General features: G+C 44.3%; 1 protein-coding gene across 1 annotated transcript in view; it reads left to right on the forward strand.

Annotated features, from left to right (window-relative positions):
- The window catches only part of LOC104508430 (hydroxyacid oxidase 1-like), a gene marked incomplete at its 5' end in the record, with an annotated part of 5297 nt that extends 801 nt beyond the window's left edge, over positions 1-4496 (forward strand). Inside the window, 4 exons of the mRNA XM_010150063.1 lie at positions 682-773; positions 3516-3674; positions 3960-4029; positions 4426-4496. Coding sequence (XP_010148365.1) covers positions 682-773; positions 3516-3674; positions 3960-4029; positions 4426-4496 — 392 coding nt within the window. The remainder of the gene's footprint in view (positions 1-681; positions 774-3515; positions 3675-3959; positions 4030-4425) is intronic.
- Positions 4497-19200: the final 14704 nt, after the last annotated feature.

The following is a 19200-nucleotide window of genomic DNA, read 5'->3' on the forward strand; positions in this document are numbered from 1 at the left end:
CTCCCCGGAGCCTTCTCTTCGCCAGTCTGAACAAGCCCAACTCTCCCATCCTGGCCCCATAGCAGAGGGGCTCTAGCCCTCTGAGCATCTCCGTGGCCTCCTCTGGAATTGCTCCAACCGGTCTATATCCTTCCGATGTTAAGAGTTCCACAGCTGGACGCAGCACTCCTGGTGGGGTCTACAAGAGCAGAGTAGAGAGGCAGAATCCCTTGACCTGCTGGCCACACTTCTCCTCATGCAGCCCAGGATACGGTTGGCTTTCTGATTTCCATTCTGTCCGAAGAGCACCGAGCACAGTGAAGTGGTTTCATTAAGTATCGATTATTACTGTAATCAGGCTGATAATTTTGGCTTGGAGAAAATAATTTAGCAGAACAATTTCTTAGTGATGAGTTGTGGGACGTAGTAGAGAAAATAAAGGCTAGCAACCACAGTGGCTGCTAATTCAATATGGTAAAATGCTCTGCTCCAACATTTTGAATTACTTCTCTGGTTTTATTGCTTAAAGATAAAACAGTTTTCTGTGTTGAGATGGGGCTTTGGCAGGACGAAGCCTTAAGGTGACTTTGCATTAGCTGGCAATGTTTTTTTAGTGATGCCAAAATATCCCTCATCATGGTGTCAATAAGCTCCTAGTTATGGAAGGGCATATCTTGTCTGTTTGTTTGGGTTTTTTTCTAGCTGATGATGCTAAAGAAGCTGTAAAGATTGGAGTAAATGGTATCCTGGTGTCAAATCATGGAGCACGACAGCTTGATGGGGTCCCTGCCACGGTAAGTACTGGTGCCAGTATGCACCAGTTGTAGGGTCTGGTTCTCTCCACCTTTTGGCTTCTTGTCTGCTTCCTCTGAACACATTGCAGCTGGAGGGGAAACCTGTAAATACGTGTGTCATATTAACCCATCAGCAGTATTCTCTCCCCGCTTCTCTATGTATGCCACATCAAATTCAGAGTTAGACGCAGCCTTCCCTTGGTCAGATCAAACTAAAAAATCCACAGAAGGGCTTATGTGTGGCTGTTTCTTCATGCTACCTGGGCACCCTGTCCTTGGCTACAGCACCCTGCGTGGAAATGTAGAGGAGCAGTTTTAGAGAGCGTATCGTTGTCAGTTAAATGTTTAGAAATTGGAAAGTCTTTAAGAAATCTCTTCCAGTCTTCTCTTTTATTTCTCCTTTGTCATCCTTTTTCATCCCCCTTTGTTGCAGTTTGCAGTTCACTGAAGGTTGTACCAGGGTTGTTTTTCCCTTTTAATGTTCTTAAGAGACTTCTGAAAAATTAGAGTTACAGAACAGCTAAGGCCAGAATCAAACTCTCCCTTTTTCTCCTTTCAAACATTTTCACCTTTGGAAAAGGTACAAAGTGATTAAATTACAGGGTTTTTTTTTTCCTTTTTCCTTTTCCTTGTCGTGCTACCCCATGCGTTTTCCAAAGGTGAAAGGGATTTGAGAAGTTCTCAACTGGCAAAAATGAAAGAAGGAAAGGAAAATGAAAAAGTATGTGTGCAGACTGAAGGAAACCCCCCAAAATTCCGGTCATCACTCATCTTGCTTCATTTGGTGTGGGAAAGCTGTGCAAGTGAAAAGAGAGAGGGAGGAGGGTCAAAGCCCAGTTGTGACTGTTTCAGTATTCCTAATGTGTCTTTTGATGAAAAGCCTCCTGTTTTCCATGCTGATTTTCTGAAGGGAGAGGAGGACAGGTAAGCCTTTTTTCCCTGCAGAGTGTTTTGCACATCAAGTCTTACCTGCTTAGCTCTGCTGTCCCTCTGGCATGTTCCCTTCACTCTCCTGGAGCACTCTGCTCCCTGCTTATCTCCTCAGGGGCAGCTGAGGATTCCCCCTGCCAAATTCCTTCACCCACTGATTTTCTGAGTTCCGATGGACCCGCTGATCTCTTCGTTGTGTTGGCTGGTTCTTCACCAGCCAAGCCCTGTGCTGGGGAGCCAAATGTCAGCGTAAACATTTTCCGAAATGGTTAATGAAGTTGAGGCGTTATCCCCTGGGATGCTGTTGCCTGGCTGGTCGGGCGCTCCTGGGGGCTGGTAGGAAAAGGACCCCCTGATGTCAGGGCTTCTCCAGTTTCAAACAAGACTGAGATTTTTCTTTTTCAGATGTGATTTTGTACTGTTGGACAGTGCAGCTGTTCAGTTTTAGACACCCTAAGGGGAGCTGAATTTTCAGAGTGTGGGTGCCTTCTGAAATTCATTTTTATTCTCTAACTTATGTCCTCTTTATCTACTTGTCACCTTCTGAGAATGTGTTCCCCAAAGAGTATTTGAAAATCTTGGGCAAGTCTGTGTGTGAGGTAATCCAACAGGAAGAATGTATGAGGATATTAAAAAACCATCATTTTGAGAAATGAGAAAGCTCAAGAAACATGAATTAATCCTTTACCAACTGCCGTCAAACAGAAATTAAACTTGCAATCTACTTGCTATGAGTTTTTCCTTTGCAACACCACAGTGCAGAGGAGAAGGCGCTGTGGCAGCCGATGTGTTCACTGGAGTCCATCGCACAAAGAACTGCATTTCACAATGTAAATATCTGCATTGGATCGTGCTGAACGTTTCTGTTTGAGAAACATAATCATTTGCTTTAATTTCATAGGTTTGCAGAACGTGAGCTGAACCCAAGCTGGTTAATATTTCTAGTGTCTGGTTACACAGGGAGTAAATCTATGTTTTAATTATGGTTTGCATCATACTTCAGTTATTATAGCACTTCACTGTTGGTACAGTTTGTCAGGATGTAGAAAGCGGTCTCTGTATATGGAAACAGGTCCAAAATATGTTTGGCAAGAGAGCAAAACCAAAGGGAGGGGAAAAAAATCACAAGAAGTGCCAAACTTCAAGAAAATTTTAGTCCAAATCTAAAAGCAAACTGCACTTTCAAGTTTTTTTCCTCTCATCTCCTAGTCATTTTTTATCCATTAGAAAGGAAATGAATTACATCCGTATTTGAAAGATAGGAATTTGTGGGCCTTTTGTCTTACTACCACACAGTTTCCAGTCTCCTCAGTACTTGGCTTCCAGTTTTGCATCTTTCCTGATTTTCATGAATAGGAACTATTTAGAAATTACAGGAATGGTTGCCCTGTAACTAATGCTTGAAACTTGAATTCATCTCTTCGTTGGGACCTCTCGTATGATGTGGACATGTTACTTAACTCCCTGGTTGTAACCGAGGAACTTGTAGCTTAGAACAGTAAAAATCCTCTTCTCCCTTTACCTTTGTCACTGGTGAAAGGGATAAGTAGAGTTTGGTGAAAGTAACATGTACGTCCACTAAAAGAAGGCATTTCCCACCTTGTTCAAAACTCAGAGGAAAGTGAATTTTTGTGTTATATGAAGTTGTTTCCTCCACAGTTATTCCTGTAATGAAGATGCATTTCAAAAAAAGAAAAAAAAAAAAAGCATTCATTAACATTTTTCAGCCAACTCTGAAGTTCGAAAAAATTAATTAAAGAATGAATAGGGTTCCAGAAGCAGCAAGCTGTATTCCTGGTTTCACTCTTTCAGATCGATGTCTTGCCTGAAATCGTTGAGGCTGTGGAGGGGAAGGTGGAGGTGTTCCTAGACGGTGGTGTAAGAAAAGGCACAGACGTTCTCAAAGCATTAGCTCTTGGTGCCAAAGCTGTATTCATCGGAAGACCTCTCATCTGGGGCTTGGTTTACCAAGTAAGTTAGATAAAAGCTCAATTTTCTGGTTTTTAGATACCTAGACTCGCTCTTTGGTCTTAGTGTATGCATGTATGTGTGCACACATGGGGGTGTGTGTGTGTGTGTGATGGTTTCTGAGTGTGTCTGTGTGTACCCAGGCCATCTGATCTAAAATTTGCTATGACAAGTACTCGAGAGTTATGGTTGTGCATAAAATTTTGTTGGCAAATGTATACGTGTCTGCATCTACACATACGAGCTATATGTACACGTAATAGTACATATTGCCTCCTAATCTCCCAGGGTGAAGAAGGAGCAAAAGAAGTTCTCCAGATGCTGAAGGAAGAATTTCGCCTGGCAATGGCTCTGGCAGGTGAGACATCAACATTTCCCTTCAGTAATAACCACCTCTGACTCACATTTCCTCATAGCTCTCATTTGCCCTGGGCAAGACGCTATTGTAACCTGTAGAAGGGAGATGTGAATGTTTGCAGTATAAACAGATTAGGCTATGGAGAGATGGGAAAAAGATTCGTTGTTATCCCTGTTTTATAGCTGGACAACTCAGTAGGTTGAGTAAAAATGTTCTTCACAAGGAGAGCAATAAATCTGTAGAAAAGTAGCGGCAAATCCTTGGTAAAGGCTGGATTTCATCTGACAGTGTAGATTTCTATGGGATAGAAAAAGAAATCTATGGGATAGAAAAAGAAAAGGCTTAGAGTAGCAGAGCAAAGCGGGGCGTTCAACTGACATGTAACTTCTCCTCCAGGATGCCAGGGAGTAGAAGATATTGGCAGGACGCTGGTACGAAGACAACAAGTATTGTTCTCCAGGATTTAGGTCTGAAGACTATTGCCTCGTGTGGTGCCTGTTGTACAGAAAGCGTGCTGCCAGACAAAATTCGCTCTTTGGGCCTCATCCCGCAATCTGGAGAAGGGTTGGTCTTTAGGGCACCACTTGTTGAAGAGGGTACTTGAAGCGAATTTTACAGGTGGTTCCGTATCCCCCTGGGCTCTTACGGAAAGCTGCTGTACTGGGATTTGTGATTAGAGGTGGGCCTTTACACAAGACCAACACAGAAACTTGGAGAGGTTTTACAACAAATGGTAATATGCCTGAAAGCAGCTTAGCTGTTAAAATGAAACTATAAACAGAAAAGTTCTGATAGCAAACAGCTATCAAAATGCAGAAATTTAAAATGTAAAAGATACTTCTTGCTGACTGTTTAGAGGAACTGCGCTGTAGATGGTAGAGATGAACAACTGCTTTCTTACGAACAGGGTGTCGTTTCCCTAACGACTGTGCTGTTACTTTATAAGCATGTGGGCTTGCAGCATGCCGGCTGGAGCAGTTCAGGGGACTCTCAGTTGTGAAGAGCTGAACAGCAGAGTGAAATTGGGGAAATTCTGCTGTTCAAGTGACACAAAAGCATCGCAATCAGACAACCGTTGTGTATGTGCGTCAGGGATAGGTCAGGTCCTTGGCTGGTGCAAATCCTCACAACCCTATTGCCTTTGCCGAAGTGTGCCGACTGTACCCAGCCGGAGCCCGGAGTCACGTTTTTCACTTGGATTCGCTGACGGTGGCAAGTGAAGGCTGGTACCACCTGGGAGAGTTAGAAGGGTTTGCAGCCATAGGAAAAAGAGAAGCTTGAATAACTGAGGTATTAACCTGTGATTTGAGAAGATCCTAGTGGCCTTACTCAGTTTCCATGAGCACCCTTCAGACAGATAAGTCTTAGCGTACTCACCCTGCTGCTGCTGAGGATAGAGGCACATGCAGGGTTTGCTCCTCTGTTCTCTGAATAATCCACGTGCCCACTGAATTCAGAAGTTTTGCAACCGTGAAGAACAAAGGAATAGCTCCACATGGCAACGTGACCTTACCTCCTCTGCCTGCTCACTTTGGGAAAGGCTCTACTAATCTCCTCTTGGGTAAAGCCAAGGGCAGCTCTTGGTCTGTCTCACTTCTGTTACAGGTATAGCAATGCTACTGGGAGCAGGGAGAGGCCACTGCAGAAATGTTTTGAAAATCTTGTTGTGGAAATTTTGTGCTCATTTTTAAGAAGGATTAAGGGGGGAAAAAGAAAAAAGCAAGCTTTGATCGCACTGTTCCATTGTCACTGACATCACTGATTCCACCATTTGTCTCCCATCAGCGTCGAAGGACTCGTGTGTTCTGACTCTCCCTTTTTGCCCTGTCTGAAATATCCCTTACTGAGCTTTAGAGGCAGCTTTGCAATAAAATGATGGAATATTACAATGTGAACTAAAGCTGGGGCTGGAACTCAAAATGGGGAGAAAACCCAAAAGGCCACATGCTTGCCCTTCAGTTGTAAAATTTGTACTCTTATTTACTGCAGAATGTAGTGTGTTGTGTGAGGGTTGCGTAGCAACAAAATAAAGTTTATCTGTGTAAGGAAATATGAATGTTTCTCAGAGCATAGAGAAGCATAATTTCTGCTGTTTACTGCACTTATCATATCTGTTGCAATGTGGACTGTGTCAGATGTCAATTACAGACTAACTTCAGAAAGACTGTTTATTTTAGATAATATAAATGTTACTTAAAAGATAGGGGCATAATATCTTATGTTTACATGTTTAAGATCTATTTCTAAAGTTTAGAAGATGCAGTTTCCTGTCTTTGCCCCAACTGGATTGAAGGAAAGTTCTGTACTCTATAGTCTAGGATAAATTCTGATGGTGAGGAAACCAGCTTTGTTACTTGTGCGTAATTAACTATTTCTAATTCCTCTGGGATAATGGGTTTACGTTGTTTTTTTCTTGCTCATTATCTGAGAATTGTCAGACTGCCTTCCAGTTCAACCCGAGTAAGAACAGGCGTGCATTAAAAAGCACAGCTTGAGCCAAACGCTGAAAGGCTGTGGAATGGCGTTACCAGAAACAGAATTATTTTGCCTTGTAGACTTCTGTTTTTAAAATATTCCACAGTGAAGAGAATTTCCTTTGATTTTGAGACAGCCAAACTCACTGCTTCTGGAAGTTATTAAACAAAGGCAGGAAGTAGGTTTTGATCTAGGGTTAGAAAGCAAGAAGACTTGTGAGTGTCCTCAATCATTTTAAAAGCTGAACAACATCCAGTGTAAGTGTAACTCTACCTCATGGTTCCTTCACCTGGAGAAAGTGTAGCACACATTGGTGGTGGTGGTAGATCTTGCTGCAGTTTGTGAGGGTGTTTGAAGAGAGTATAAGCCATATAAAAGGAGAAAATAATAGGTCTTTGTTGGTGGTATGTTAAGTAGAAAAATACAGTATTTGCCTCCAAAGTAACAAGTGAATATAAAAACTCTTAGGAGCAAAAAATCACAGTCCTCAAGTCAAGGTGTAGAAGTAATGGGGGAACAGAGGGTGTGTTTTGCATTTCTGATGCTTTAGTTTATCTGCCTATCTGTATGTCAAATAGCAAACACAGTGTCTCGATGGTTTTAACTGTGATGAAATTACTCTCTGACTTCACCTTGGCTCATACACTGCCATAGATACCAAGAAAAAATGTCAGTGTAGAAGTTCTAATAAGGGAGGAACATGGAGTGATATGTATCTACCCAGAAAGCACTTCACTGGTGTGCTGGGTGCCCAGAAAAAACAACCCATTTGGGAGGCTGGTAACAGAACAGAAACTGAATGTTGTTCCCTAACCCCCCCCGCAGGTAGACCAGGAGTATTCCCTGGGAGAATGTTGTTCCCTACCCCCCCCCGCAGGTAGACCAGGAGTATTCCCTGGGAAAGGAGATTGCAACTCTTAATGATCACATCTTTTGTGGAGAGAGAAGAGACCAAAAGCAAAACCTGAGAGTCTGGAAGAGGAGGATCCTGGACTTTGTAGGGGAAAGCGGTATCTCCCAAGAGGATAAGATGTGAGGCTTTGTGTACTGAGGTTTCATATTCAGCCTACAGTGTTGATTTTTCTGGCTTGGAAGATCCCAATTTTCAAAGCATTCACACAGGGTTTTCTCCTTGGCCCCTGTGAGCCTGTAGAGGATTAATCCCACTGAAGAGAATATGGGAGAGAGGGACACTCTAGAGAGGATGTATAGAAACCACCTGGGAGGTTTGGAGAGGCTTCAGCCCTGGTTTGGGATGTCAACAACTAGACTCCAGAGACCCTGTTCTAGCAAGAAGTTCTAGGGAAGACAGCCCGTGTCCAAGTGACAAGGTCAGTGAAAGAGCCTGCGGAGTTGTCCGGGCACGTGATAGAGCACATCAAGGCTAGATGTGCCGGGAGCAGAGCCAGTATGCTTCTGCAAAGGACTACTTTGAACTGCAGTCAAAGCAGCGGCCTGGGCCCGGAGGACAGGTTTGGCTGCATCGGGAACATTCTTGCCATGATGTCCTGACAGTTTAATGCAGCGGAGGAGAGTGCCAAAGCACGGAGGCACAGGACTGCAGGCACGGCAGTCTGGTGAGCAGAAGATGGCAGAAGTCAGATGAGAGTTGTGAGACCATCTGACCTTTCAGATAAAAAGTGGAGGAGGAGGTCAGTGTAGCTTCGGGACAGATTTCGCTCTCTTGCTTAGCCTGTCAGTTGTTTGAAGCGGAGACCTGCTGCTTTTTGATGCTTAGAGTCTGTGCACAGGGTGGTGAATCCAGTGAGTAAATGGTAGGAGTCATTACTCGGCTCACTGGAGCAGAAGAGTTGTGAAAGACATGATCTGTTTTCTTGTGACCTCCACCTCTCGCTGTGACTCAGGGACACGTTATTGTGTTTTACTTGTACTAGTGGCCAACTCAAATAAATAGCTCTGGAACTGGTAACAACTCCACCTCCATCCCCAATTTTTCAGGTTAAGCATGAAACTTGTCGGTCTTACTGGGAATTTCTGAACATAAATAAACAGACACTTAGAGTAACTCACTTTGATAAATGGGCAGTGTAGGTCGGGGCCTGTTGGATATGCAGGCGACTCAAAGATGAAGCAGAGCTGGGGAAGTAGGCAGGAATGGCTGTGCTTTTCTTGGCTTCTCAGATGGTTTTCAGGCTGAAATCAAACACTTGAGAGCATGAGGAAAGCTGGCTTCTGAAGTCATGATTTTGCACTGAACCTCACTGTAAGGATATCTCTTATAAAGCTACTTTTGATGTGGAAATTTGGCTCCCAACCACACTGAAGGCCATTATAAATAACCACTTCATCACAGGACACACAGGAGTTGGCTTCCTTGAACACTCCTAGAAAGCAAGCCTATCCTTATTGAGCCATAACCTCAGCTAGTGTAAATCAGAGAAGCTCCATTGACTTCATTAGTTTATACTGATTTACACCAGCTGTGGCCATGGCCTGCAATACAGCAAGATATGTCAGCTTTTAAATGCTGTCACTGAGTGTTGAACAAAACTGTTTTTAAAACAAGATTGGCAATCCCAAATTTAGATACTAATGAGACACAGCACTGTAATTGTTTCACGATGCCTATATGCTCCATTTTGTTTTCATTTTGCCTTGCTTCTGTTTTTCTTATCTCCTGCCAAACAGAGGGAGACTATCACATATGTTACATTCATAACAAAGATGTTTTGCTGCTTTGAGAACATGCCCTCCAGCTGAAAAATGCCTTTGTGTTGTAGTTCAGCTTCTTCCTTTGCGCAGGTACGCTGGGTATGCGTCAATACAAGAATGCCCAGGAGGGCCAGCCCTGTGTTTCTCCAGGCCCTGTGGCTCTCGAAGAGGCACCCAGAAGCTATCCCAGCTGAACTTCAAAGATCTGATTTCCCCCTTAGGGCTTTCCACTTCCTAAGTCATCATTTCAGATGGACAGGATGTCTTATGTCCAAGAGCATCCTTACAGTAAGCAAGGTGAGTAGACGGTATGTTCAGTGAAGGAGAAGAAGTTCATATAACTAGACTGACAATGGTTAATATTTATCATTATTTTATGACAACAACATCTTCGGGTTCCAGTTAAGGTCAAGATAGCACTGTGCACTGTAAAGATGCTTTTCTGCAAGCAGCAGTCCCTACCCGGCAGAGTCTGAAGAGTAAATGGACAGGCACAGGAAGAGGAAGTCTCTCTCTATAAGAAGAGGAAAGAAACGGATTTCCCAGTTAAGACCCTTAAATTTCCATTCCATTGCCCTAATTAGAAATCATTCTGTTCTCCCTGAGGCAGATAACTCTGGGATGGTTACCACATATCGCACATACCCAACAACCATAGGAAAGGTCCACAGATGAACTACAGCGCAGGGCCTTATACAACTGGGACTATATTTTACGCTCTGCCAGTTTGCTGAGCAAAACCTGATTGTGGTGGCTTTGGAGTATGGGAATGGAAGACCTGTTATTTCTTGCTGGTTATCTATAGTTCAATAGCATAACATGATTTTACTTGTGTTCTGCCCAAGCCACTCAGCATACTAACCTCTTTTATTCTATAGATATTGTTTTGTTAGATTTTCATGTTAGGACTGAAAATGGTGGATTTAAAACAGCTGTTATTTAAAAAGTGCAGACCAGCTACTCATGGTTAGGTTCATTTCACATGAGATTTGTCTAATTTTCATGAATGGTCATGAAGACTTCAAGAAAAGGTGCAAGGATCCTAGAATAAGGCAACGTGGCATACATTTAGCTCTTATACAAATTCAGGGTATGTGCTCTACAGATTTCTGTTTGGTTGTGTTAGTAAATAAGGTCAGCATGTATTGTTACTGGACCCAGAAGTGTCGCGTGGACGTGAGACAAACAGTCTCCTTAACAGGTGAGACCTGAATCTGAACAGCAAGCTTTCCCCTGGGACTGTACGCGTGCTCTATTGAAGATAAGCTAGCCGGGTGTGTTGAAGAGCGTAGGTGGAGTCTCTGTTATCATTTTAATAAAAACTGTCCCTGACTCTGGAGTACGCATCTGCAGCCCATCAGGTAGTTAAGAGCAGCAAAAAGTACTGAATTTGGTATAAGCAAATTCCATTTGACAAGCTTATATCTCTACCCAGGAACCTGGAAAAACTAAAAGAGAGCCCTTCAAACAAGAAACTCCCATGGCAAGCTCTTTCAAAGAGTTAGAAACAGAGATTTATATTAGGAAAAGGGAGTTCTGTCTCGGTCTTAGGAAAGCACAACAACAGAATATATCTGCAAATAAAGAATAAGACCTGGCAATAATCCACCTCATTTCCTTGCTGCCTACTGGTGAGGTTGTTCCATGGCTGCAGGTCTGGGGGTGCCAGCATTCATCTCCACGCTGTTGTAACATTGCATCTCATCCATCCTGCCTGTTGCTGCCATGTCTGCACCAGCCTTAGCTGCAATGTCCTTGGTTTTGATCTCACAGGGAAGCTGGAATAAGAGAGAGAGGCCTGGGACCATTGGGAAGAGTCTTTGCTGTTTGGAAATACTTTGAAATGAGGTGTGGGTGTTGGTGAAGGGCCTTTGGCCAGAAGGGAAGAGCTCTTTTTCATTTTTCAAGATCCCCCTACCCAGGATTAAAGTTGAAGTCTAGTTATAGTTGTTTACCAGATGGGACAAGGGAACCTGCGTAGGTGGGAGTTTGGCATAAGCCATAGGTAACCCACGGTGCTTCAGCAGCACTTTGCGTCGGTAGAGAAAGCATGGGGTGCTCCTCAAGGCAGAGGAACCCAGTCCCCGGTTCCCAGGCTACACATCACCTATAGTTGTAGTAAAGAACTTAAAAAGGAGGCTAGCAAAGACCTTAAAGTGCTCTCGTCCACACCATGTTACTTGCTCAGTAGCATTGTCCTGGGGCCAGGGAAGTTAGGGTTTGCTGTTCGTAAGGGTCATGCATTTGGGTAAATAAGGAAGCCCACCACCATTACAACATTCTTTCCACTTCATCTGTTTAGATGCTGATACGATCTTTGTCCAAAATGTTTAGGGCCAAATCGTGAGATAGCATAACTTTGTTGCAATCTGGAGTTGTACAGATCTATGTTGACTAAGAATCTGAACCTACGGGCTCATCTCTCCCTATCCTCCCAAGAGACACCCAAGTCTTCATTGGTTTCACTGGAAGTTCTGTGTGCATTCCATCAGGCCCATAGTATTTGAAGTCATGTGAGGTTGTGTGACAGTCACTTTTATCAGAAATTTTGAGACAGCAGCTGGAGGGAAGCAGCAAGTTTTGTGGCAGAGCAGTGATGATTGTTTTGAGTTTGGCAAGACTCATACTGTTACCTTCTCAATGCTGCCGATACTTCCCAGCCAAAGTTGCCCTGTTACAGAGCTGATCCTGAATCTTGGGTTGATACTCACCACCTTGTGTGACTGGAAAAATGAAAGGTCCTGGTGCATGACGTGCATACTTTAACATGTAAATAATCAAGTACCTTATGACTTCCGTACTTCACTCTCCGTGTTATCTATCCATAAACTATACCTGACCTGGATTCATCCTCCCAACCTTTGCTTTTTATGTTCTTGCTGGTACCCTAGAAGATTGCCACAGCTGTACAGCAGACTCGAAAGATGTCTCTGATAGTTCTAGCCCCAGCTTATTTTCTCGTTATTCAGTGGTGCCAGAGAAACTCAGAAGACCTCATCATGCATCATTAATAGTGTCTTCTCATGTTAGTCTCTGGATAGCCACTTGCAAGTAGTTATGCATAAGTTCATAACTGCTGCATAGCAGACTACAAAACCACACACAACCTAAATAATTTGCTGGCATGCTAATGAACAGTAAACCCAGACAGTTCAACCATCTGCAGGCTCTGCTTTTTATCAGTCCCAAGTGTGTTGGGTTTGGGTGTATGTTGTTCCCCCCCAGCATAAAAACATACTTTTGATCTATCACAGAAAGTTCCTTTTACCATAAAGATAAAAAGATTAAAAAGTACTCCTTTTGATTCTCAATCCTTTTTCCATTATTGCTGTGATATGGATGGGAGTTGTATTGCCAGTTGTTACAGAGGATGTAGAGTGCATTCAAAGAACAAGGAACTGTACATCCAGCCCACGAGCTCGTTTACTAATTTGTGTAGCTGTTTACTGATACGTTTGGAAATCTTTGGTCCTATATGATGAGAAAATATTTTGGCTGCAATGTAAAGCATCTCTAAGCCAACACCACACGCTGCTGCCATTGTCTCTAGAGCTGTGATTGCAACACAGACATGGAGGAAGTTTCCCTTCTGACTGACTCTTCCCAGTGATGCACTGGATAAGTTACCTTGGAGGATTTTTATTGCCTCTATCAGAAGCTTTAGGGTTATTAATATAGGAAGAATGATATATATATATATCACTACATATATTAATACATGCGAACTCCTGAGAGAATATCCCAAGCTTTGTTGCTTTTGATGGTTAGAAAAGTGCAGTGACTGATAGTCATTTTCCAAAGAGTTTGAAATCTTTATAAAAGCCAAGAGCCTGCGTGCCGTATAAAGTGATGTATCAAAGTAAAGGTGTCTTTGCAGAGGAGAGAGCCTCTAATGAGTAATATGCCTTTCTCCAGAGCTAGCTTTTTTCAGTCTCACCTTCCCACCCTCTTGAGAAAATGGATAAGGAGAAATTCCTCAAAGTTTCTCTTTCCTTTTCTGCTTAGAATTGGCGTATGCTCCCTTCCCCAACACCTCATTGGCTGTAGGAAGGTGTTGATGTGATTAATTCTCTTTTTTTCCTTGTTTTTGTTTCTAGTTCTGGCAATAGTTAGACCATCCTGCGGTGCAATGTCATCGTGGTAAATGCCAGAACAGCTCATCTCAATATTAGTATGTTCAGTAAAGTGTGTCGATTAATTACTGTTCACTTGTGCTGTCACAAAGACACTTCCATTGCCCCAACAAGATGCTTTTAAACAGCACGATAGTATGTAAACAGTTGATAAAACTGGGGTTGTTGACCTGGTAAGAACTTTGGATTTTTGGGTGTAGTGTAATTTGCTGCAAGAAAACAGTCAGAGTGTAACATTATGGAGCGTTTAGTGTCACAAACAGCAGTTCCTCATACATTATTTTCTCTTTGGGGATTAAAATCTTCCAAATCAAGTGATCCTAAGTCAATTCCAGCAGGTGATTTAGGTCTGCAAAACAAAACTTTGCATGTGTGTCTGGCTAAGGGCCTGTCTGTTGATCTTACATGTATAAATACATCCCAGACGTGCACACACAAAGTGGTAATTTGTACGTGGAAGCGGAGGAGCCACACTACGGTATGTATGTAATGTCTGCCTTGTAAGTTTTCCCGCCTTGATCATGACTTTTTGAAATTAATTTATGTCCATAAATGAGTAGCTCTAAAGAATAAAGCTGTAGCCAATGTGCAACATCCTGGGCTTATTGGGTTTACTCTTCTTGAGTAAACGTTAGCTAAAGGCTGGCCAGGGCCCTTGCTGAACCTGCTGCTGAACTTGGGTCTGATTTCATAGAGATGAAGCTAGGCAGGACCGAATATCTTTGCAGGCTTCATACTGAGAAGTGTACATAGCTGATTATTAAGAAGGTGGATTAAGTACTTGATCTTGGTTTGGAGGTACCAGCGAGATGTTTTTTGGGCTCTTTCATCTCAAAACAAAGGCATAGAGGATGCAGTGGCTGAAAGCTGAAGGTATTAAAAAAAAAGTGTGGGTTGGGTTTTTTTTAGCAGCAAGGGTTATTACTGTTGGAGTGTTCCCAAGGGATGTGGTAAATTGTCCTTTGTAGTATTTAAATGAAAAATAGATGGGTGGTTTTTTTTGAGAAGATAATGCTCTACCAAATATTGGAGACTTGTTTGGAGAAATGTTTTGGCTTTTTCATGGTGAAAATCAAATTAGTTGATTGCAACATCCCTAAAACTTACTAAACCTATCACTGTCCTTTTGATGTTTTTGGTGTGTGTTTTATAATTTATTTATGTATTTATTTATTTACTTGAATTTGTGACTGAACCTACATGAATCAGGCTAGTTAAGATAGATTGCATGATTGATTTGTGGAACCCAGGCTACGAGGAGATGTACCTGTTCCACAATCCTGAATTATGTTGAGCCTCTTTATCAGAACTTCCCCATGACTGTGGGCATTTAGGATTTTTAAGCCTCTAAGACCCAGTGATGCTGTGGCTTAGGGTCCTCATCTGTGTCCATCAGTACAGCTCTTTTGGCTGGATTGGTACCTTGCTGAATTAGGCTCACGGAGGCTCTGGGCTGTCGTCTTGTTTCTCTGACATCTCTGCTTTTGGCTTTGCTAGTGCGGATACACCAGATGTCTTGCTGTCTTACTGATCCAGAGTAGGTTTGAGAGCATAATTCCAGGCTTTGTGAGGAGGGAACATTTGTAACGCATCAGCCTCTTACTAATATGCAGAGGGAAAGCACGTATGACAGGCGGTGGGGATTCCATTTTTCAGGATCCAGGGTTTAAGACAGGCTTAAAGGAGTCTTAATAAAAGTGTTTTCCAGTGCATGTGCCTCCTTCTGACAGCACCCAGGTGGTTAGGAAACCACCGTTAAGAATAAAAGCTGTTTCTCTTTTCTGCACAACAAAAGGTTCGAGTGTCTGGTATTTGATTCAGAAAGGAAACCTGCAGCAGTCATGTCCCCTGAAATAAACCCACCAACATTTTGAGCTGCCAACACTTCTGTCTATTACGTCAAGGCATCGCAAAGTTTAAAGGGTAGAAAAGTAATATATATATTTTTTTTTTCAGTAATCCCAGGGTAAATATTAGGTAGACAGCATTTCTGCTTTGCGCATTAAAAACCCGACTGAATTTGAAAAGCCTGCAAGTGCACTTTGGGGATTTTGGAAAGTGTCGTTTGGCCATGAGCTAAGACCAGAAGCTGCCATTTTGCAGATGGGGCAGGAGGGAAAGGCGTTTGGCCTCATTCATAACTTCACAGCTACTGCAAATATCAGCTGATGAATATTTATGTTATGACTGGCAGAGGCCCGAAAGGCAAACCAGGGGGAGGAGTGGAGGGGGAAGCTTAAGTTAGGAAAATGGTTGTCTGAACTCTGTGGGATTTCTTTACCAACACTTTCCATGCTTGAACAGTAGCTGCTGAATGAAATCATTATGTACTGAGCCCCTGTGCAGGAAAACAAGGTTTGTCAAGACTCTGTTCCTTAGCACCTCGTACTTTGTTTGAACCTTGGACATTTGCTGGGCTCTGTAAAGGGAAACTTTTTTTCTGCAAATCAAACATGCTATAAAGCTAGCCAGTTTTCTTTTGTATGGTCATTACTGCGATGGCACTGGTTGTAAAATAGGGTCTCATAGTCAGGAAAGCAGGGGGCCGGACAGGGATGTGAAGTGCTATATGGTGGCAGGGGTACTGAGGAGGTGCTGCTGCAAGGATTGCAGATATGGAAAGGGTTAAATTAGAGGTGTCATCATTCAACAGACCTGTAGTGCTTGACTGTGCCCAGCTGTGTTGCTGTCTGTAGGCTCATCCCCTGTGCCAGCTACACGCTTGAAACTGGACCTCTGTCCTGCACATTGCTGCACAGATATTGATAAGCAGGGGACATGAGGGAAAATGCAAATTCAATTTTTTGGGTGCAGAGCTGGGAGAGACTAAAAGCCAGCTACACTTTCCTCTTTGCACAAATCCTCAGCACAAACACTGTTGCATTTAACTGCTGCAGGCAATAAATAAGGGAGAGGACTTTTTACAAGAGCCTGTAGTGACAGGACAAGGGGGAATGGGTAGAAATTGAAAACAGGGAGGTTTAGATTAGATATCAGGAAGAAATTCTTCACAGAGAGGGTGGTGAGGCACTGGGACAGGTTGCCCAGAGAAGCTGTGGATGCCCCATCCCTGGAAGTGTCCAAGGCCAGGCTGGATGTGGCTTTGAGCAACCTGGTCTAGTGCAAGGTGTCCCTGCCCATGGCAGGGGGGTTGGAACTAGATGATCTTTAAGGTCCCTTCCAACCCAAACCATTCTATGATTCTATGAAATACTCGGTTAAAATGAAACTGAATGTTGTTTTTTTTACAAGACAGTAGTTCCCCAATAATTTCCATGCGTATCAGCAGTCTCCAGTGTTACTGGCTTAGTTAGTACTGCACTTGAACTGTAAGGAAGCAAGAGGTGAGAGTGCTTCCTCTGTATAAGATATTTTCAAAGTAATGGAGTTCTTTATATTTGTATTATCTGAAAAGGGGAAAAAAAAATTCAAATATCTTCCTTTTGCCTTCACCAGGCTGTAAATTAACAGCAAGGAACAACTCCCAATAAAGTTCCCAAACATGACTTCACTGTCGGGATGGATCAAGCCCAGGAAGGAAGCTGGCTGCAGTAAGGAGCTGCTGAAAGTCAGGTAGGGCTTACTGAAGCGAGGGTGGGCCGCGGGTGGCCAGGCCGAGCCCCTTCGCGGGGCCGCGGGGTCAGAAAGCAGCAGCTCGGGACTGCATGACGCGCAAGCGTCTTTAAAGGCAGGCAGCCTGAGTTAGCTATCTAGAAAAAAAATAGAAATGCCCTGCATCTGACAGTCGCTTCAGAAAATTATTCCCCAAGGGTTCTGCAAAACTTACCACACTCTGCTCTATAGGAATAGGGAAAACCCTAGATTCGCTTCTTCAGTGAAATCCCTAAACTCGGCACTAATTTGGCTGTTTCTCCGAGAGGTGGCTTTCCTTAGACTGTTAATTTAGAGGTACCTTAATTCCTTTACGAGGAGGGAAACAAACCTGCAGGAAATGCCCCTCTGCAGGAAACCGCAGGGCCCTGCACCCCATGAAAAGCGCTCGCCAAGCCCTTCTGCTCCTTCCCGCTCCGTGGGGAGATGCCCGTGTCCCCATTTTACAGAAACCAGCAGATGGTGCTGCAATACATCAAGTATGTTTTTCCCTGGGCAAGGAAATCCTGGGACCGATGTACTAGGAGCTGCCTTTGACTGCCCTCAGACCCCGAGGCACACGGCGCCCCCTCCCTTCCTCTATCCCGGCATCTTTGTGCAATCGCAAATGCAGGACAGGGTGCAGCCCTGTCTCCTGCCCCCGAGGGTGGGCGTTCCTCTTTGTTCTTTCCAAACATGCGAAGCAGTTTCTGATGTGGAGGGGCCCAGTTTCTGATGTGGAGGGGTCTTTCGGATTGATCTTTCCTCCTGTAGCAGCAAGACTGGGCGGCCATGATGGTCCCAAGGGCGGCGGGGTGAGGGGAAGGCACGTGCCTCTCCTCAGGGGTGGTTGGTGAGGGGTGTGGGGACAGCAAGGCAGCGCTTTGCCTAGCTTGGCCTTCCTCGTGGTGAGGGGTTTGGCTGGCAGCACAGGTCTCAGTTTGGTGGGCAGCTCTCAGAGAGGGCGGCCATGGCTCATTCCTTTCCCAGCACTTCCGTTGGTGCTGGGTTTGCGCCTGCAGCTTGGAGTGGAGGTGCTTGGGGCATAGGGGAAGGCCTGGTTTTCCTCAAAAATGTTAAAAATACTTCAAAAAACCCAAGAAACAATGGTGAATTTGTGCCCAGTGTTGTGGCCTTGCTGCCAGCCCAGCCCAGAGCCCTGGAACTTTCTGGCGCCTTCTGGGACCTTCTGGTTCTCCCCTTCTCTGGTGGTGGGGACCACCCAGCTGCCGCCTCCAGCACCTGCCTGCAGCCTGTGTGGTGAACATAGTGAGGAAAACTTCCCCCAAAAAGGGCGGCAGAGGAACAGGGGGAGTTCAGAGCGAGGCACAGACACAATGCACCGTGCAAGCAAGACGTGTGTGTGGGCAGGCAGGGCTCTGTACAACGCAGTGTAAAGAGGGACAGCAAAGGATGCGATGTGTTATTATTTTCCCCTCCCCTGGGGAAAAAGGAAAGTCCTCAAAACGTTTGCTTTTTATTTGTGAGACTGCCCCTGCCTGCCAGCCAGCACCTGGTGCCTGGCGAGCAGACGACGTGCCATAGGAGAAGCGGCCGAGGAGCTGCTAACCAGCAAGGCAGGAGCAAGGACAGGGTTGAAATATGCTCGGGGAGGGACCGGACAACTCTGCGCAGCTGTTTTTGTTATATCACCGAGCTGTAAACTTGAAAAATGATTTAAAAAGCAAGGGATGTGCCGGGACTGCTGGCGTGTCCCGCTTATGGACGTTTGGGGCATTCTGTGTAAATTGAACTTTTTTCCCCCCCTTGTTTTTTTGGATGGCTTAATATCGCAGCAGTGGAAGGGAAGAGCAACAACACGCTTGGAGTGCAGAGCCTCTTCCCTGATCCCTCTGGCACCAAACTGCACCAGAGTGAGCTGAGGACAGAGGCAAAGCCCGACTGCTCCCTGTCTTTTCATTGCTGCAATCCAAAATGTGGAGGTTATTTCAGTGCGGAGGTTGCACGTGAGAAGGCCCTCACTTTTTCTTATTAAAAAATAAAAACTAAAACCATCAACTGGGACAGGAAAAATAACCTGTGCATCATTTCCTGGGCAGCAGGAGAGCGAGCAGTTGAACCTGGCAGAGACTGGAGGGGCCTTGCTGGAGATGGAGTGATTTGCAGCAGGCGAACGTCTGCCCCATCGCCTGTGCCCGCCGGTTTGTACACTGATGCTCTGCAGACTGGGGTCACAGCCCCCGGGAGCGAGACCGCCTGCCCTTTCACAAGTAAATAGCGATATGCAAGTTTTGTTTTATTTTCTGTGGGATTATTTGATCATTGTGAGTCAGAAGTG

The sequence above is a fragment of the Eurypyga helias genome, unplaced genomic scaffold (genome assembly GCF_000690775.1).
Source record: "Eurypyga helias isolate BGI_N326 unplaced genomic scaffold, ASM69077v1 scaffold794, whole genome shotgun sequence".
Classification (NCBI taxonomy): domain Eukaryota; kingdom Metazoa; phylum Chordata; class Aves; order Eurypygiformes; family Eurypygidae; genus Eurypyga; species Eurypyga helias.